Source organism: Nicotiana tabacum, chromosome 19 (genome assembly GCF_000715075.1).
Source record: "Nicotiana tabacum cultivar K326 chromosome 19, ASM71507v2, whole genome shotgun sequence".
NCBI classification, from domain to species: Eukaryota; Viridiplantae; Streptophyta; class Magnoliopsida; order Solanales; family Solanaceae; genus Nicotiana; species Nicotiana tabacum.
The window spans coordinates 5381040-5403198 of NC_134098.1; the positions used below are offsets into that span (position 1 = coordinate 5381040).

The 22159-nt window shown below is 40.5% G+C and overlaps 1 protein-coding gene across 2 annotated transcripts; it reads right to left on the reverse strand.

The window, feature by feature from the left end:
• Positions 1-591: 591 nt before the first annotated feature.
• Positions 592-19439, reverse strand: LOC107816187 (THO complex subunit 7A). Of its 2 annotated transcripts, none has more exons than XM_075239579.1 (4): positions 19285-19439; positions 15179-15786; positions 1362-1519; positions 592-858 (listed from the first exon to the last, which is right to left on the reverse strand). In XM_075239579.1, exons 2-3 carry the CDS (start codon positions 15770-15772, stop codon positions 1385-1387), a joined length of 729 nt encoding a protein of 242 aa, XP_075095680.1. In that variant the 5' UTR covers positions 15773-15786; positions 19285-19439; the 3' UTR covers positions 592-858; positions 1362-1384. The 2 variants fall into 2 exon arrangements, with proteins under 2 accessions (XP_075095680.1, XP_075095681.1); XM_075239580.1 differs by lacking the exon at positions 19285-19439 and adding an exon at positions 16974-18620.
• Positions 19440-22159: the final 2720 nt, after the last annotated feature.

Consider the following 22159-nt stretch of genomic DNA (forward strand, 5'->3'; position numbering starts at 1 on the left):
CTCAATAATAAAAGAACTTAGATGTCAGGGTGACTGTTCTCTATCAGAATTTAATCCATATTTCGTTTTAGCCACACCAATTTGTGCATGTCAAAATCAGAGTACATTAAAAAAACTGTCATATCCAGCATTTCTACACTATCATACAACAACAATGTGTAATCCCACAGTTCCACAAGTGGGGTCTTGGAACGTGGGGTTTGGGGACGGTAGTATGTACTGCATTTCTACACTATCATAGAAATGCAACATTGTTAAATAGCATGACGGAAAGCTACTAGTACAAGATTGTAATGAAATGAGGAAAGCTACTAGTACAAGATTGTAATGAAATGAGTAGAGCTATGGGAGACCCCGATTCAAATATCACCAGACCAAAAAAAACACAAGGCAATTTCTTCCGATCTGCCTTAACTTGGTGGGGCAGAGTTATTCGGTATCTATACTAGTTGAAAACACCAAGCAACAGGTAGAATAGTCCATATATACATAATGTATACTCAAGTTGATCAAATACCATCTTTATCACAAAAAGGAAGAAAGAGAACAGTTTGGGCATTGGGTGGGGGGAGGGGTTGGGGACAGAGGAGGGCTCAATGATTGATATTTTATAGGACTGGAATCAACATGATATCATAATTCTGAAAGAAATATCAAAATTAGTAAAGGCTGATTCTCAGGCACATTAGAGGTCCAAATGGCCAGGTCCTTGAACTTACACCTCTAAATTTGGCATCTGATAAAAAGTGACATAAATTTACAATATGCCTTTAAAAGTTTGGAAATTTTCCAAGTAAAATACAGACATTGGTAGGAGCTATTTGTCATCCGGCCAAAGTCTTGTCCTTAGTATGCCAACTGCAACAATGAAAACTGAAGTCATTAAACTGAAACATAGAAAGACAATAAAATATTCTCTATTGATAATCTTAAAGATCTTAACATTCTTAGATATGTGGTGCATGTAGGTGAAAGGTGTGTCTAAGATGCCAGAAGATGACACTTAAAAAGCTACATGTGCAGCATAATGTGATATGTTATTTCTCATGCTCAGTTTTCACAGCACCTCGACCCTACCAAACATGATTCCTGCAGACTATCTTCTACTACAGGACAAGGTTGTGACCTGGTGACAGCACCAAATCAAAATGAAGCCAACTTATCCTATACTTCTAAGGATAAAGCTCAGATTGCCAAAAGTCATTGACTTGACTCTGAGCAATCTCGAAAGGGTTAAACTTTGTTGACAATCAAAGAAAACCTAGGTATAACCTGAAAGAAAGTGTTACAAAGAAGAAAAGCATCACAGAAAAGCTACAGCACTTAAAGGCTTGAATTCCAATAAGAGAACTTATAATTACGGAGTCTAGGCGTAAATCACTCGCTAATCCACAGCCATTGCTTCAAGACCCCCAGTAGCATCTTCCAGCCCACTCTTACTATGATCATCAACTGCATTCCTCATCTCTTCAACCAAAATCCTATGTTCTTCCTCTATCGTGTTCTGCAACTCATCAACCTAAGGAAGAAGTTTGAACATCAGCAAAATACATATAAAATATTAAGCATTTACAAAAACTTTAACTACCTATCTATCTACAACATGGAAAATTTGACAATTGATGTTTTACAATGATCCAGTCATCTGCTTATCACACATAGTTGCTTATCATGGGTGTTAGAAAAATTCTACCGAAACTTAATATATAGTAATTGGAAGTTACAATAGCTGCAATAAATTAGAGAATAATTGAATATGTCTGAAACTGTGAAAGCTCAGAGCGTGAATCGGGAAGATAATAGGAGGAGGAAGGGATCAAATTTTAGCATAGCCCTTCACAGTGATGGAGCAGCAGTGGAAGATTTGACACGATTTAAGTCCCTCAAAACCACAGTAAATAGAATGATCAGTAAAAGGTGCTATGAAGGCCCTTCCAATCTCTATTACGTAGTCCTTCTAATCATTGGACACTCAGCCCATTAATCTTAAGAAAAGGGAAACTAAAGGCATGGATGGAAAAATAAGATTCTTGCCAATGGCCAAATGCGGCCTTGATCTAGTAGTGCTGTAATTCAACCTGTGACACTGTGAGTATGAGCCTATGAGGTCTCAGTTTTAAGTTCCATATTATTTAATTATGTGTTGGCTCTCCTTCCACTAGTATGTAGGTGTTTATCCAACGTGTAAATAGAATCATAGCTGATCCTGATGCAAAGATGGGAAGAGATCTCCCAACCCCCCACCACCCTGGGTGGCAGGAGGAGGAAGAAAAGAATAATAGAATAAATATGATAGAACGAGCCACACAGAAAAGAAAAGAAGGTTGTGAGGCCCAGAAGGCGGGTCATAGAAGGACTAGCAGATTTCAAAGGGGTGCACATGATACCTTAGGCGAATTCAATTTCCAATCGGAATGAGAGGAGAAAGTGGAGAGTTTTATAAGGCATAACACAAGTTCACATGGTATGCTTGCTTTTGGGCACGACGATGAGGGACAAATCCGTGAGGTTCATTTGACCAAAGAGGACAATACGTGTCATGGGCTTAAGCAGTGACAGATATAGTATCAGAGCCGGATACTCCCTCAATACGGTGGTAGTGCAAACCTCTTCCTCGTTGAATCCCTAAGGGGGCGTATGTGATGCCCATGAAGGAGGGCAGGCCGATAAGGACAGGTCATAGAAGAACTGGCAAGCTTCTATCTGGCAAGCTTTTACATAAGGGGTGCAAATGACACCTTAGGTGAATCTTACAACTGAATGGGAGTAAAATGAAAAGCTTTATCATGCATAACACAAATTTACATGGTACGCGCGCTATTGGGCTCGATGATGGTGTAGCCCAAGGGAAAAATCCATGAGGTCTATGACGAGCGCAAAACACATACTTAAATTGTGCTCACTAGTCAAAGATAGTATAGTATGATATCGTATCCACAGGGATTGGATTTAAACAGTATTCTCGTAGTTTCTAACTTGATTGCTATGGGAGGATCAACAGTTGAGATTTATATGACTAAGAATCTAAAATCTACAACTATTGACTATTGAAACAAGGAATAAGCAATTAAGGTTATCGGTGGGAGAGGATAGGGTTTTGACGGAATAAGTGCAAGATAATTGTTCGGGATCTAACTCTAAAAAATTCACTTCCAATGTTCAAGTGATTCTCTCGAATTCACTCTATTATTAGTTCAAACGTTTAGCAAAAACTCCTCTCTCGATTAAGTCTTAACCTCACAAGATGAACCAATTTAAGCACTGTGAAGATATGCAAGAATGCGTAGTGGATCGGTCTTTGGGAAAACCTCTTTCGATTATTTTCCTAACTAGGTTTAATCAATGATTTAACTAGCCTCTTTCGATTACTTAGAAGAATCTATGAACTCAACCAACAATATAATGCAAAGATATCACAAGTTATGCCTCTCTCGATTACATGAACTAGTGAATATAGATGCAACAATTAAATCTTCCAAAACGATTCAAATACATAAAAATAGAGTCATAATCCACAAACAATCATCAATACACCAAATCCATCAAAACCCAAAAGGAACTACTCCATAGACATGGATAAGTTCTTCACAAATATAACTAAAGTATAGGAAAACATAAATTCAATCCAAACCCGGATCTTGAGTGAGGAAGGAATGATGAAATCCTTGTGTTCTTCCCACTCCTCCTTAGGTCGAAAAATATGTCAAAAGTCCATCTAAAATGGTGTATTTAAGCCGCCCTCAATAAACCCCGGACGAAATTACCCTTTTTTAGCGGAAATGGGAAGTTACTCTAACATTTTTGTGCTACCGCGCCGCGCCATGTAGAGAATTCCAGAACATTTGCAAAATTCATTTCTGGCCATATTTCTTCTTGCCACGTCGCACAACGTGACTCACAATGCGTCGTACCAATTGTATTGGTTTTGTTGCCTTACGCTATTGCCTTTGGAATTTTAAATCAAAAGCTCACTTTAATGCTTTTTGCCTAACTCTCCATTATCTCTTTCCATTCCCAATTATTTGTGTTTGTCTTCTAATATTAGCTTTAATCCTTTGTATGATGCATTTTTCCACTAGCACCTCATTAGTCACGTTAGCTTGCACCATAAATTCATCCAGTTTCTATGCATACTCAGTTTTCGACCCCAAACTCGATCCCGACTTAATCCCTTGGGCCTTTACTCAGACTTCAAAGCTCCATAACATCTACATAACTCGGAATCACTCATACAAGGCATAAAATACACAATAAGTATAAAACACTACCAATTAACGCTCAACACAAGTAAAGTGCAGTGAAGTGCAATAAGCGACTAAAATACGAGATTATATTAGAGTAAGTGAGCAGGTTGTGAAAAATGCGTGGTGATATTGAGTCAACTCTTGAGGCGAGGATGTTACGGTATTGTGCTTAATCTGTTTGGTTATTCTTGGTACGATGAGTTAGGAGAGTTGTTTAAAAAGGTCGTGTCTATGTGAAGTGTAGTTTGATTGCTCGAGGACGAGCAATGGTTTAAGTGTGGGGTGTTGATAGTAGGCTATAATCCCGTATTTTAGTCGCTTATTGCACTCTAATTCGTTGCACTTTAATTGTGTTGAGCGTTAATTGGTAGTGTTTTACACTTATTGTGTATTTTATGCCTTGTATGAGTGATTCCGAGTTATGTAGACATTATGGAGCTAATTCGAGCTATTTGGAGCTTTGAAGTCTGAGTAAAGGCCCAAGGGATTAAGTCGGGATCGAGTTCGGGGTCGAAAACTAAGTATGCATAGAAACTGGATGAATTTATGGTGCAAGCTAACGTGACTAATGAGGTGCTAGTGGAAAAATGCATCATACAAAGGATTAAAGCTAATATTAGAAACAAACACAAATAATTGGGAATGGAAAGAGATAATGGAGAGTTAGGCAAAAAGCATTAAAGTGAGCTTTTGATTTAAAATTCCAAAGGCAATAGCGTAAGGCAACAAAAGCAATACAGTTGGTGCGGCGCGTTGTGCGACGCGGCAAGAGGAAATATGGCCAGAAATGAATTTTGCAAATGTTCTGGAATTCTCTACAGGCGCGCCGCGGTAGCACAAAAATATTAGAGTAACTTCCCATTTCCGCTAGAAAGGGGTAATTTCGTCCGGGGTTTATTGAGGGCGGCTTAAATACACCATTTTAGATGGACTTTTGACATATTTTTCGACCTAAGGAGAAGTGGGAAGAACACAAGCACTAGGATTTCATCATTCCTTCCTCACTCAAGATCCGGGTTTGGATTGAATTTATGTTTTCCTATACTTTAGTTATATTTGTGAAGAACTTCTCTATGTTTGTGGAGTAGTTCCTTTTGGGTTTTGATAGATTTGGTGTATTGATGATTGTTTTTGGATTATAACTCTATTTTTATGTATTTGAATTGTTTTGGAAGATTTAATTGTTGCATCTATATTCAGTAGTCCATGTCATCGAGAGAGGCATAACTTGTGATATCTTTGCATTATATTGTTGGTTGAGTTCATAGATTCTTCTAAGTAATCGAAAGAGGCTAGTTGAATCATTGATTAAATTTAAACCTAGTTAGGAAAATAATCGAAAGAGGTTTTCCTAAAGACCGATTCATTACGCATTCTTGCATATCTTCACAGTGCTTAAATTGGTTCATCTTGTGCGGTTAAAACTTAATCGAGAGAGGAGTTTTTGCTAAACGTTTGAACTAATAATAGAGTGAATTCGAGAGAATCACTTGAACATTGGAAGTGAATTATCTAGAGTTAGATCCCGAACAATTATCTTGCACTTATTCCGTCAAAACCCTATCCTCTCCCACAGATAACCTTAATTGCTTATTCCTTGTTTCGATAGTCACTAGTCAATAGCTGTAGATTTTAGATTCTTAGTCATATAAATCTCAATTGTTGATCCTCCTGGATAGCAATCAAACTAGAAACTACGAGAATATTGTTTAAATCCAATTCTTGTGGATACGATATCATACTATACTATCTTTGACTAGCGAGCACAATTTAAGTGTGTGTTCTGCGCTCGTCAATCTATTGGACCAAAGAAGACAATACGTGCCATGGGCTTTGGCTGCGTCAGAGGCTAAACTTACAAAGCAAAATGATAAATGTAGAATCACAAAAAAGGTAAAAGAAATTGGAAATAATTTTGATGATGCAATTTATGTGCCACAAACTCTCAAATCTCTCCAAGACATAAACTGCAATCTTTCACCTTACACACACACATATACATACATATATATATATATATATATATATATATATATATATATATATATATATATATATATATATATACACACACACACACACACACATACATACTCCCGGTTGAGGAGGTGATTTCTAATTGAGAGCTTGAGTTTTAATTTTGTCAATTTTGTAGCTCTACACTTATCATACTCATAAGGTAAAAATACTCAAATTTTGACGAGAATGTTATTCCACCAAATGTCACATTCCACTTCGCTTCTTTAGACCCGTCTCATGCTAATATTAAATAAATAAGGTTTTCTCTCCCTTAAAGTTTTCTACATTTTTTTCTAACATACAAATTCTTTAACAAGATCAAAAGACTCCTAGCAAATATTGGACATATGCGAGCACACCAACGAGACTAAACTTTAATCTCAACTAGCTGGTATTGCCTATATGTATCTTTTTATTCTATTGTGTTTTACTTTCCACCAATTCTACATGGATTCCAACACAATTCTTTCTAGACAACTTCTTCCCATGTGATTTGTCTCTCATTCTTTAACACTTTCAACTGTCATCATTTCACCCTTCGTAGAATACGACCAAATTATCTTCAGCGACCTTCTCTCGTTTATCCTCTATGTATGCTACTTGCCCCTTTTGTCGAATGTACTCCCTCTGTCCCAATTTATATGGCATTTTTTGACTGAGCATTGAGTTTAAGAATAAGTGAATGAATTTAAAACGTGTGGTCTAAAACATGTTATAAACATGTATGGCTATAACATCATATCACTAAGGGTAAAATGGAAGTTTAAAGTTCATTAAAATTTTAAATGTATAAATGTGTCATTCTTTTTTGGACGGACTAAAAAGGAAACATGCCACATGAAATGGGATAGAGGGAGTACTCATTTCTAATCTTATATGACAACACATCCATCTTAATACCTGTATTTTTGTAGTATCCATCTTATGGATATATTGGACCATAGAGGCTCAATATTCACTTCCATAAAAATTACCGGCTTTAGACCGTTCTATAAAACTTGCATTTCACGTTGGCTTGTATCTTCCTATCAGATAACAATCTAATAGCACTTCTCCATTTCGACCACTCTATTTTAATTATGCATTCATCTTCATCCTATACCATCCTTCTGGAACATCAAGCCAAGATAATTAAATTATTTGTATTTAGGCACCATGATCCCGCCTAATATCACTTCAATTTGATTCTTCTGATTTAAACTTGCAATGCATATATTATGTCTTTTCTTTTATCTTGTTCAAATTTCAGGCACCGTAGTCCCGACTAATCTCGCATCAATTTAACTCTTCTGCTTTAAACTTGCAATGGATATATTATATCTTTCTCTTTTTATCTTGTTATCAATCGGAGCAACTGGCGGATCGTGGCAGCAATAGTGCACATATTATGCCTTACTTTTACTTATCCTAATAACCGAAATTTTTAGAGCTCCTCTTCGTAGTTCAAACTTTTGGTTAACACCCTCGCTAGTTTCATAACACAAATGTTTTCTGCAAATAGCTTACACCATAGGATCTTATCTTGTAAACTGTTAGCCATCTCATCCTTAATTAGGATAAACAAGTACGGGCTCCATGCAAATTTGGTGTAGACCTATGGCTATAGGAAATTCTTTTATATCTTACCACAACCTTTTGATGACGGTGGTGATCTCTTACTGCGATTAGTAACCTTAAAGTCCATTCTTTGAGTATCTTATATTATGCAAGACCACATTGTTGGCAAGCTACTGCAAGAGGTAAAGTGGAAATGAACAAGATGCATTTGGCCACATGTCTTCTGTCATGGGCTGCTTTCCATCATCGACCCATGACCCCTTGGACGCGCCCCGTGGCGTCCCGGCAAGCCTCCCAACGCCTAGCGCCACGGTCGGCCCCGTGGTCTCGGCAGCGCCAAGTGACAAGCGAGCATGCGCCTCTGTCGCCCCACCGATAATCAATGCCAGCGCCCAGCGGCTGGCCAATGCCATCAGTGTCGCGCGCACCGACAATGCCGCGTGCACAAATCATCCTGTTGCCATCAGCGCCGCACACCCAGACAGTGCCCCGCGCGCAGACCCAATGCCAAGCACCAGCGCCCAGCCGCTGGCAGATCCAAATAGTGCCGCGCGCGCCCACAGCAATGCGCGCGCAGACCCTGCTGCTCAAGACAAAGTTGCTGCCATCGGACTTGCTTCCATAGAAGACTAAGTCCTTTTTATTGTAATTATAGAGTAGTTTTACTTCATTCATTTTCAGTGTGTTTCTACAGCTTTCTTAGGTCAACTCATGTAACTTTGGGTTTTTTTTTTTTTAAGCATTATTAAGGGGGACCAAAGCATTCAAACATTCAAGCATTCAAACAATTCTCTGTACTGGTGTCTCCCCCCCCCCCCCGCCTAATATCACTTCAATTTGATTCTTCTGATTTAAACTTGCAATGCATATATTATGTCTTTTCTTTTATCTTGTTCAAATTTCAGGCAACGTAGTCCCGACTAATCTCGCATCAATTTAACTCTTCTGCTTTAAACTTGCAATGGATATATTATATCTTTCTCTTTTTATCTTGTTATCAATCGGAGCAACTGGCGGATCGTGGCAGCAATAGTGCACATATTATGCCTTACTTTTACTTATCCTAATAACCGAAATTTTTAGAGCTCCTCTTCGTAGTTCAAACTTTTGGTTAACACCCTCGCTAGTTTCATAACACAAATGTTTTCTGCAAATAGCTTACACCATAGGATCTTATCTTGTAAACTGTTAGCCATCTCATCCTTAATTAGGATAAACAAGTACGGGCTCCATGCAAATTTGGTGTAGACCTATGGCTATAGGAAATTCTTTTATATCTTACCACAACCTTTTGATGACGGTGGTGATCTCTTACTGCGATTAGTAACCTTAAAGTCCATTCTTTGAGTATCTTATATTATGCAAGACCACATTGTTGGCAAGCTACTGCAAGAGGTAAAGTGGAAATGAACAAGATGCATTTGGCCACATGTCTTCTGTCATGGGCTGCTTTCCATCATCGACCCATGACCCCTTGGACGCGCCCCGTGGCGTCCCGGCAAGCCTCCCAACGCCTAGCGCCACGGTCGGCCCCGTGGTCTCGGCAGCGCCAAGTGACAAGCGAGCATGCGCCTCTGTCGCCCCACCGATAATCAATGCCAGCGCCCAGCGGCTGGCCAATGCCATCAGTGTCGCGCGCACTGACAATGCCGCGTGCACAAATCATCCTGTTGCCATCAGCGCCGCACACCCAGACAGTGCCCCGCGCGCAGACCCAATGCCAAGCACCAGCGCCCAGCCGCTGGCAGATCCAAATAGTGCCGCGCGCGCCCACAGCAATGCGCGCGCAGACCCTGCTGCTCAAGACAAAGTTGCTGCCATCGGACTTGCTTCCATAGAAGACTAAGTCCTTTTTATTGTAATTATAGAGTAGTTTTACTTCATTCATTTTCAGTGTGTTTCTACAGCTTTCTTAGGTCAACTCATGTAACTTTGGGTTTTTTTTTTAAGCATTATTAAGGGGACCAAAGCATTCAAACATTCAAGCATTCAAACAATTCTCTGTACTGGTGTCTCCCCCCCCCCGACACCGCATTTCATCTTGTAATAGCTTTCATCATCATCAATACAATCATCAGCTTTCATTATCAATTTCTCATTTTTCGCTGCTCAATTGCTCACGACATTGGCTTTCCCGTACGGCACTGACAATCTAGTCTAGCGTACGGCGAGGGCCTCAGTTGGCGCATAGCAACCGCACTGACATCGGTTGCTTAGCCTTACGTCGCCCTTCCAAGGAACTTCAGGAAGGCGCCGCGTAACAGTTGGTATCAGAGCCTAGGCTCGACATCGGACGAGGGAACTCATTGGCATCATCATCACCATTTCTGACCATGGTGAATCACGGGGATCGCATCACGACCCTAGAAGAGACGGTTGACGCATTACGGCCCATCGTGGATACGTTGCCTGATCTAAAAACCAGCCTAGTGCAAAGGTTGGACGACCTGGACCGCAGAATGCGGCAGGCCGAAAATGACATAGCAAACATCAGTCAAGACTCTGAGGAAGACCGACAAACGGCTGCCGTCGAGGCAACCAAAATTCATGGCCAATTCGAGGACCTCCAACAGGAGCGTGCCGAGGATTTAGCCCATCGGGAACTAGAGGCAGACAGACTGACAGTCATGCAGCAAACCATAGACAACTTGACAGGCCAGCTCAATGTTGTCAATGCTGCACTACAAAGCCTGCTCAAAGGAGGCGAAAACCACATCAGGGGTGCCATGAACATTGCCCCCACTCCACAAAAGCTGAAAATTCCGGAGCCCAAGCCATACAACGGAGCCCGGGACGCTAAAGAAGTGGAAAATTTCATCTTCGACATCGAACAATACTTCGATGCCGTTGGACATTTGGAAGAATCCAAAAAGGTAGCAACTGCTGCCATGTATCTTCAAGGCGATGCAAAACTCTGGTGGCGAGTCAAATACGAAGCCATCAGGGCCGGTGAGGATACTCTCCAGACATGGGCAGAACTGAAGGCCGCCATACGCCTGCAGTTCTTCCCCGAAAACGTGGAATACAATGCACGGAGAAAGTTGCGTGAACTCCGCCACACCAGGTCGGTGCGGGACTACGTGCGTGAATTCTCCGCACTCATGCTAAACATACGGGATATGGGGGACAAAGACAAACTATTCGCATTCATAGAAGGTTTGAAACCTCATGCTCGTATGGAACTGCAAAGACAATGGGTAGATACCCTTCCCAAGGCCATTCAAGCTGCAGAGTGCCTTGGGGATTATCAGTTGGAAACTCAGAAGGATAGGCCCCAGCCGCCTGTCCGAGGGGGATATAACGGGAGCCAACCTAGCAACGGTGGCCCCAACAGAAACGGAGGAGATCGAGGTACATCCAAAGCCAAGACTCCTTCCTCAAGCAGTAACACTACTGTATCAGTCAACAATCATCAGGGGAGAAAGCCCCCATCAGAATGCCGTCATTGCGGCGGGGAACATTGGAACAATCAATGCCCCAATACACAAGTCAATGCTCAACAAACTGTTGACGATGACGAGACAGATACCGACAACTCAGACGGCGCCGATCAAGTAGGTGCCTTCAACGCATTTGTCGGCTCCATTCATGACACCTTGGCGGGAACCAGCACTGGCAACCCCAAGAAGAAGGCATTCCCAATCGACAAGAAAGGGAAAGGAAAGGCGGACGAGAGGCCTCCCACATCACAAAAGAGGACCTTAATGTTCGTTGACATGAAAGTAAACGGCAGACCTATTCGGGCATTGATAGACACGGGTGCTAGCCACAACTACCTGGCCTCAACTCAGGTGCAACGCCTCGGTCTAGCAGTGCAAAAATGCAAGGGTCGTGTCAAGGCTATCAACTCTCCATCTCAGCAAGTGAGTGGAATAGCCAAAGAAGCGCCAATCCAGCTTGGCCCATACAAGGGAATATTCGACCTACGCATAGCTATCATCGATGACTTCGAACTGATAGTGGGATTGGAATTCCTCAGGCAGACCAACACCATCCCGGTACCATATGCCAACATGCTCCTAATGATGGGAGACAACGGGGCCAAACCCCACACCATACCGTGCATAGCCAAGAAGATGGCCGCTGGAAACATCACGGCCATGCAGTTTAAGGAGGGAATCAACAGACCTGAACCCACAGTTCCGGCTGCCCTCAACATCATCAAACAGGCATCACATCATCGGGGTCCAACAGCTCATGGCGCCCCTCAATGTGTGAAGACTTGTCAAGCATTCCCAAAGGACAAGTCGGATCACCCAGCACAAGCGGGACTCTTGGAGCCGCTACCTGTCCCACAGAGACCTTGGGAAAGCATTTCCCTGAATTTCATCACAGGATTACCCAAGGTCGGAAATCATGCAACCATCATGGTGGTAGTAGACCTGTTTTCCAAGTATGCTACCTTCATCGCAGCCCCACAGAACATGTCGGCAGAAGAAACAGCTCGACTCCTCTTCTCCCATGTTGTCAAACATTGGGGTATGCCCAGCAACATCATCAGTGACTGCGACCCACGCTTCACTAGCAAGTTTTGGACCCAACTCTTCAGTTGCCTCGGATCCAAATTGAGTTACAACTCAAACCATCATCATCAGCAAACACATGATCAACCAGACCGGTTCAATGACATGCTGGAGGAATATCTCCGCCAATTTGCTACCGGGTCACAAACACATTGGGTGAAGCTTCTGGATGCTGCTCAGCTGTGTTTCAATTCACAAAAGTGCGCCCATACAAACAAAAGCGCTTTTGAAATTGTTACCGGACAGCAACCGCTACTCCCACATAATGTGAATGCACCAACCATACCATCATCTCATCGAGCTGCCAGTTTCTCTACAGAATGGGAACAAACTTTGAAGATAGTGCGGAGCTATCTTGTCAGGGGCCAAGACAGGGCAACGAGGCATGCCGAACAAAACCGTCACTTTGCCCAACATCAAGCAGGGGACAAAGTGATGGTAAAAACCCCAAGGCGGAACTTGTTTGCAAAGAGGACCCAAGATCCTCGCCTATTGCCAAGCAACATCGGGCCTTTTTCCATTGAAAGGCGCATCGGGAAATCCACATACCAGCTGAACACACCAGCCTGGTGGAAAATCCATCCAGTCTTCCATGTCAGCCGCCTCAGGCTACTTCAGAAATGCATGGAAGATCATTCAGAAAGACATCTCACAGCACCGAGGGGAACAGACCTCCCAGCCATCAAGAGCCTGACCAATCATCATCATCCTGCAGGTAAGGCTCCGAGGACGTCGCCAACTCAGGTGGGGGAGAATGTCATGGGCTGCTTTCCATCATCGACCCATGACCCCTTGGACGCGCCCCGTGGCGTCCCGGCAAGCCTCCCAACGCCTAGCGCCACGGTCGGCCCCGTGGTCTCGGCAGCGCCAAGTGACAAGCGAGCATGCGCCTCTGTCGCCCCACCGATAATCAATGCCAGCGCCCAGCGGCTGGCCAATGCCATCAGTGCCGCGCGCACCGACAATGCCGCGTGCACAAATCATCCTGTTGCCATCAGCGCCGCACACCCAGACAGTGCCCCGCGCGCAGACCCAATGCCAAGCACCAGCGCCCAGCCGCTGGCAGATCCAAATAGTGCCGCGCGCGCCCACAGCAATGCGCGCGCAGACCCTGCTGCTCAAGACAAAGTTGCTGCCATCGGACTTGCTTCCATAGAAGACTAAGTCCTTTTCATTGTAATTATAGAGTAGTTTTACTTCATTCATTTTCAGTGTGTTTCTACAGATTTCTTAGGTCAACTCATGTAACTTTGGTTTATTTTTTTTTAAGCATTATTAAGGGGGACCAAAGCATTCAAACATTCAAGCATTCAAACTATTCTCTGTACTGGTGTCTCTCCCCCCCCCCGACACCGCATTTCATCTTGTAATAGCTTTCATCATCATCAATACAATCATCAGCTTTCATCATCAGTTGCTCATTTTCCGCTGCTCAATTGCTCACGACATTGGCTTTCCCGTACGGCACTGACAATCTAGTCTAGCGTACGGCGAGGGCCTCAGTTGGCGCATAGCAACCGCACTAACATCGGTTGCTTAGCCTTACGTCGCCCTTCCAAGGAACTTCAGGAAGGCGCCGCGTAACACTTCTCATTGTCAAAAAAAAATGCATGTATAAGATGAAGAAAGTCAAAAGGAAACAAAAAGAAAATCAATTATTTTCTCTTCCATAATACCTAATTCTGACAATAAGAATCAGCAAGGATGCTCTAAACTATTTCTTCTTATCTGTTAGTTATGTTCAAGTCACGAAACCCTTCATGAACATTCAGATCATGTAACTTGAAACCGTATAGACCCCCCATAATGCCAGGGTAATGGAAAGAAACCAATTTAAGAGACTAAAATCCAGGGAAGTCTCTTCATAATTGTTAATCAGACAAAAATACTTAAAACCAAGTTCCCTAGTTGGTCTTACATAACTTTCACCAAACATCTTTGAGATATACTAATATTTGATGATTTTTATAGATAAAGAAATGCAATTGTTTTAAAAAAGAAAGTGTGTGATTGACTTTTAGGCCAAAAACTAGAATGCTAAGGCAATGATGAGAGCAGCTAGCTAAGTTTAGAGGATTTCAAGATGATGCTTAAAGTTGTCTCCAGGTGACCTATAGGTCACGGGTTCGAACCGTGAAAACAACCACTAATGCTTGCATTAGGGTAGGCTCTCTACATCACACCCCTTGGGGTGCGGTCCTTCCCCGGACCCCACGTGAGCGTGGAATGCCTTGTGCACCGAGCTGCCCTTCAAGATGATGCTTAATAAAGATAAACAGTACTAGAAAGTCATGAAAACTTTGAAAAGCCTGGGATTTTCACCTACTGTTGATGGTTAATGGTTACTTTTTCATATAAATTCATTCAAAGTTTCACCATTGGTCTAGCGACAATTAGAGAGTTGACAATAATACCAAAAATACAAAAAATAAAAACAGTCAAAGCCAATAGGAAAAGTCAGCTCAAGAGAGTCTCTATCCGATTTTACAGGTTTAAAGAACATAATAAAGAGTGTGAAATGTAAATGCCGAAGTAAAAAGCTTATTGAAGGAGAATTATCTTGCAATTCTCTAAATAAGTTGTGGACCTGTTGGTCATTAGAGTGTTATGTCAGTTATCTCTAATTCCTAAGTCTTTCGCTACTATATACCTTACCAGGTAGGGGTAACCAGGTAGGGGTAAGGTCTGCTTACACACGACCCTCACCAGACCCCACTTGTGGGATAAAACTGGGTCTGTTGTTTGGCTGCTATATAATTCAATCAAATCTATTAACGAATTTCCAGTGAAAAATCAACAGCGCAAACAAGATGGATTCTACGGAAAGATACATACCACGTGTAATAGAAGCGCAAATTGCTTTTTACGAAGCTCTAATGTTCTTGAACTAGCAGTATTCTCCGCCTCCAACATGGCTATCTCTTTCTCAAGGTCTGTAATAACTTTCTGAGTTTCAGATCTTGGAGGCTGCATCGCAACCAACTTCCTGATGGCCTCACACTCTTCTTTATGCTGCCTCTCTATCTTGCTTTCTTCAAGTTGCCTCTTGAGATCTTCTATATCGGCCTGAGCTTGTAATATTTGTCCATTTATCTCATCTTTCAGGTCATTGAAATTCTCCTTCTCTCTAAGGTTTGCATCTATGACTGCTTTGCTCTTTAGGAGCGGAATCTCAAACGTATTTAGCTCTTGCAAAAAAGCTTTGGCAAGTTTTTCACAATCGCCATAGTTATCAGCTTCCTTCTCTACCTCCGAAGCAAAAGCATTAAACTTTTTCTGAAGTTTCTTCAACGGCGGTTCGCCTCTGGTGGTTGTTGTGCGAGTAAGAAGTCTATGCTTAATAATAAAATCATCTTCAAGTGGGCCAAAAGCATAATGTGCAGCCACTGTCTCCCCCTTCCCAGCAACTTTTCTGCCTCTGGCCAACATTTAGTTTTCCTATCCTGAAAGAAAAACCATCTCCGACAGATATGGATTCCGTTTTTGAAGTAGCAACCTCTCTGAGTGACATCTAGACAAAAAAGAAAAAGAAAAGACAGCAAGATCTATGCAGAAGTTTTCCTAAACATTGTCTTCAACTAAACCTCGATCCAAAACTAGTGGTAGTATGTTCTATGACTCCTCTTATATAATCTTTAGAGATTCAACATATTATGACTAACATTTATGTTGCATGTCAACTTGTTGCAACCCTCCTCCTTCATTTAGGCTCAGGCCAGCTATCCAAAACTCACATAGACAGAGTTCTTCAATAATTTTTGTTAGATCGAAAAAACAATTTGGAATCACTGTGATTGGTAACAAACTTGAAGAGTAGAAAACACTCATTTTCTCTTTTGTAGGTAACTTGAACAATAAAATCTTTCCACAAGGGAAATTCCCTAAAGACGTTGATAAATTAAAGGGTACCCTATAAGAATACGAGAAGGACAATTTGACACGTGTAGAAAGAAAAACTTTGCAGACCAACAAAAGCCAATTGAGCTCCGCCCATGCTAGTAGCACAGTGTAAATATAATAGTAAGATAATAGTAAGATATTTCCCTATTAGCACAGTGTAATTTTTTGACAAAGTAGATTCAATTGAACGCCCCTTTCTTCAATTTAGCTCCAGCCATGCTAGTAGTTTATAGGAATACCATAAGTCACCACTTCTATTAGAGTCGGATCCAGGATTTAAACTCTATGTGTTCAACTTTTAAGATTTTTAACATTGAACCCATTATATTTTTAAAGTTATGGATTCATATCCATTATTTTTACAATTTTAATGAATTTTACACATAAATTTCTACTCCGCGTAGATAGTTATGGGTTCAATTGACCCCTGACTTCTATATCCAACCAAATACTAAAAAATGATCCAAAAATAATTTCTCAAGGTACAACGTCTTTCAAGGAAATCCATACAAAATGCACCACTAACCCTAAACAAGGACAATTTAGAGAAATAACAAAAACATGGTGAACTACAAATAAATCAAATAGTCTGAAATTGGCAATATGAATCCTCCAAAACTATTTTATTTGTGAACTATAAATAAATCAATTACAGCTGCAAACAACAATTACTGTGTGTGTGTGTGTGTGTGTGTGTGAGAGAGAGAGAGAGAGAGAGAGAGAGTTATACGTGAATGTGTGAGATAGAGAAAATCTTTGCGAGCAAAACCCTCGTGTTCTTCACTGTGAAAAGCCTTTGTTCTTGCTTCTCGCTAGTCGGAGGATTAAGGGCGAGATCTCAGGGGTTTTGGCTTCTTTTTTCTTTTGTTCTTGTAAACCCCACTTCTGTCTTTTCTTCCTCTCTTTTTTTTCCTTTGATAAGGTTAATCTTTTGATTCAATATTCGATATAACTAGTTAAATTCGCCATTTTAATTTACACTTGTAGTATTCTAAAATATTATAATATTTTTATGGCTCTAAAAATTTCTCAGTAATAATTAAATAAGTTAAATTATTTTTAAATATAAAAATTTATCATCCTTATTTGGATTGAATAATAATAAGATGATGTCATAAATTAAAATTAATGGAGTATTTAATTTGTGAAGAGAGTTTCTTTCCAAATGTTATCAAATTTCCACTATAGGTTATAATAGGAGACTCCCATTTCTAAAATTAAGATACTGTCAAAAGGAATCCAACAAAATATGGAGGTAGATTTGCTCGACATTTAATTGACTTCAAAATAAGTTATTACAAATATAAGAGCGTGAATGCATTGGTCATTCATAAATTAATTTAGGCACAAATATAAATTATGAATACTATCAGAAAATATAAAAATGTAAAAATATATAAGTTACACCAATCTCTTGGCGTGTTTTCCAACATAGGGTACACCGCTCTCTAGTTGATTGAACTTAAACACGGGGCATACACTCCCAAATATCTTTGTTAATAGAGGGTACACCACTCCCTAGTTGATCGATCTTAAGTGTAGGGTACACCACTCCCTGATATCTTTGCTAAAATAGGGTACACCACTCCCTAGTATCTTTACCAATATAGGGTACATCAATCCCTAGTTGTGTTTTCAGAAATAGGGGACACCACTCCCTAGTTGATGATCTTAAATGCAGGGTACACCACTCCCTAGTCTCTTTATCAATATAGGGTACACCATTCCCTAGTCACATTTTAAAAGGTACACCACTCCCTAATGCTTTCTTTGCTTTCAATTAAAAAAAAAAAATTATTTCAATAATGTTACTTAAAGTGAACCAAAGCCTGGGGCATCAATCCCTTACCTATCTAGGAAAAATATAAAAAAATTGACATAATCCCAAACTAGTTGAATTCTACTAAATGAATCCTCCATAATCCATATCTATTCTGCTCTACTTCAAGCCCATTTCCCCATCAAGACCAAAAAGGATAGATAGATTTTACTTGTATATGCAATCTTCACTATCAAAAAGCTTCAACTTTGCTGGAAGATCTACCTTTGTAAACCCCCTTTAAAATAAGTTGAAACCAGTTATAACACACAGACAACAACAAACCTAGTTAATCCCACAAGTGGGATCTAAGGCGGGTAGTGTATACGCAGACATTACCCATACCTTCACACATGTGGTTTCCGATAGACTCTACCTTGTTAAGATAGAGATGTGGTCTCCGATAGACCCTCGGCTCAAGGAAAATTGAAACGAGTTATATGAATATTAAATCCTATATATCCATTTAGCTCTAATGAGGCCCATTTCCCCGTTAAGACCAAAAAGGAAAGATTTTTACCATATTTGCATCCTTCACTACCAAAAAGCTCTCACTTTTCTGGAAAAATCTTTCATAACCCCACCCCACCCCAAAAAAAACCCCAAAACACACACACACTCTTTCCCCATCCCCACTAGTTGATGGGTGGGTACTATAAACGGGATACCTTCCTGAATCATACATAGAATAACCCCTGAACCCTCCTTTTGCTTATCCCACAACAACAACAACAACAATAACCAAGCAAAGTCCGAAATAAGTTGAGATCGGCTATATGAATCTTCACTCACCAAATTTCCCTTTTGCTTATCAAAATAAAAATAGAATAACCACTGAATCCCAAATAATTACAAGACTCAAAAGCAACTAAAATTGCAACTACTACGTCTTAATCTCAAACTAGTTAAATTAGCTTTACAAATCCAGAATACTAATTCCACTCCATTTTGAACCCCTTTCATTCCAATATTCAACTAGTTTGGTTCACAATTTAACATAATAGAAAGAAATATGCAGACCCATTAAGGAACAATACAAACTATACACAAATTTAAAGAAGATCAGAAGTAAAACGAAACAAATAAAACCCCAGAAAGTTCAAAGAAATTTTTATTTTACTAGATGACAGAATAACAGACACCCATAATTATTTTTTTCAACAAAAAAAAGGAAAGAAAAAATATTATTGAAAAAAAGGAAGAAAGAGAAAGAGGGTATTACTTGGCATAAGAAGAGGATGAATTAGTGAAAAACACAGGGAACTGCTTGTCGTTCGTATGGGGAATCTACGTATCAGTGTATTTTTGTTCAAATCTTGAAACTGCCTTTCTCCTCCTTTTTTTTTCACCTATATGAGTTTGTTGATGGGGCCGGCCCATTGTTTTAGTGAAGCGAGAAAGCAAAAAATTGCTCACGAATGGTTTTGGCATAATGTCCCTTTTTTTAACAGTCTTGGCAAAATATTTTCGTTTTTTATTTGAACACCATAACTTTTTATATTTAAAATAAAAGATTTTTTTTGGTAATTAAATATTTTCGTATAACCAACCAATGTAAATATTTGCAAAGCACAGCAAATTACCATAACCTGCTTCAAAAACTGAAAACTAACCTTCAAACAATAATTCCTATCCACCTAGCCTCATTTATACAAGTAAATAAACTAAGGATCTTACTACCTACTTAATATTTACATTTACTAAGTAGTAATCATAGATTTCCCTTCAGCCCTAATGTTGCATATACAAGCAATCCTCCTAGCTAGGACCTCCCATGGAATTTATGTATGTTCAAAGATCCTTGCATTCCTCTCGAGCCACACAATATGAATAAACTCTGTATAGACTAGTTTGAGCAGCCTGGCTAAATGTGATCTTCCTTTAGTCTTCAGAATGACCCATTGTTGCATTACAGGGCATGAGCGTGCATATGAGTGTTGGATTTGAATCCAATACATCAACATGTTCCATAGATTTATGACATATCCACATTTTGCAAAGATGTGGTTTTTTTTATTGTTTCATGAGCATGTTTGCAGAAACAGTGTCACGCTCCGATCTCGGGGAGCATGACCGACGCTCAACCGAGATGTAACGATCCGACCGGTCGTTTTGAGCTCCAGCGCGTCGTTCAGCGGTTTGAGAACTTGAGTAGTTTCACTTCAGGTATTATGACTTGTACGCGTGGTCGAAATTGAATTTCGGAAGTTCAGAGTCGATTTGGAAAGAAAATTCTCATTTCAGAAGCTTTAAGTTGGAAGAATTGACCAAGGTAGGATTTCGAGCAAGCGACCTCAGAATCGGGATTTGAAGGTTCCAACAAGTTCGTATGATGATTTTGGACTTGGGCGTATGTCCGGATCGGGTTTTGGATGATCCGGGTGCGTTTCAGCGCCTATTGTGGGAGTTGGCATTTTGAAAGAATTTCATAAATATGGGTTGAAGTGCATTTCAATGTTATCGATATCCGTTTGGGATTCCGAGACTGGGAATAACTTTGTATGGAGATTCTGGTATTGGGAGTGCATTCGGAAGTGGATTCGGAGGTCCGTAGGTCATTTTAGGGTCATTTGGCGAAAGTTAGAAATTTGAAGGTTTTTGAGAAGTTTGACCGGAAGCGGACTTTTTGATATCAGGGTCGGATTCCGATTCCGGAAGTTGGAGTAGATTTATAATGTCAATTATGACTTGTGTGCAAAATTTGAGGTCAATCGGACGTGATTTGATATATTTCGACATCGATTGGAGAAGTTTGGAATTTCAAAGTTCATTAAGTTTGGATTGGAGGATGATTCATAGTTTCGATATTGTTTGGCGTGGTTTGAGGCCTCGACTAAGTTCTTAATGTGTTTTGGGACGTGTTGGTATATTTGGTTGAGCTACCGAGGACCTCAGATGGATTCCGGATGGTTAACGGATCGAGTTTGGACTTGGAAGAAAAACTGAAGCATCTGTCTTCTGGTGTAACCACATCTGCGAGGTTTTGGCCGCAGGTGCGGAGCCATAGAAGTGGCCAAGAGGGTCGCAAAAGCGGTTCTGGTTGAGGTAGGCTGGGATCACAGATGCAGTCGAGTTCCGCAGAAGCGAGACCGCACCTGCGCACGTGGAGTCGCAGAAGCGCGTAAGGGGCGCATATGCGGGGGATGTTGGGGCGAGCTTGAACCGCACCTGCGAGGGAATTTCCACATGTGCGGAGCTGCATGAGCGGCTATTGGACTGCAGAAGCGAGAAGTCGGGCTGGGCAGTGTCATTTTAAGACGAGATTTGGCCATTTTCCTCTCTTCTTCTTTTGGATGGGCGATTTTTGGAGCTCTTGGAAGGAGGATTTTCGTCATCTATGTCAAGGTAAGTGATTCTCACATATTGTGAGTTAAATACATGGTTTATATAAGGAATTAAACTTGAAAATTTGTAGAATTTTGGGATTTTGACCACGAAATTGGACATGGAATTTGGAATAAATTATATGTTTGAGTTCGTAGTGTCATGGGTAAAGTTTATCTTCGAAATTTTTTAGAATCCAGGCATGTGGGCCCGTGGGTGATTTTTATTGACTTTTCAAGCGGAGTTAGGAGTTGTAGTAAATTGAATTATAATGAGTGTTATAGTATATATATTTATGGGTTTACACATTTATTGAGTAGTTTTGGAGCGTTGGGCATCAGTTTGGGTTGTTGGAAGGGATTGGGAGCCGGTTATGGAATTTCGGAGCGAGTTAAGTCTCTTTTCTAACCTTGTAAGAGGGAATATACCCCATAGGTGAACTTAATTAATATGCACGAAGTGACGAGAGTCCGTACGTAGCCACTATTCCTATTTGTGTCAGGGTAGTTTTAGGTTTACACTATGCTTGTGGACACTGTTATTTGATTATATTTGTTAACTGTATCAAATGGAACTGAGTTGAGTATTTTTAAGGATTTAAAAGCTTCGAGTCGAATTGTCTTTATTTTGAAAAGAATCAAGAAAGGGTTATGATTTATTGATAAATTTATATTTGATCGCGTCGCATGTATGATTCGCGAGCGGGATAATAGATGCATCTATAGTTCGCGTTGTTCGACCCTCGGTAGTGCACAATTTACATTTATATTGCA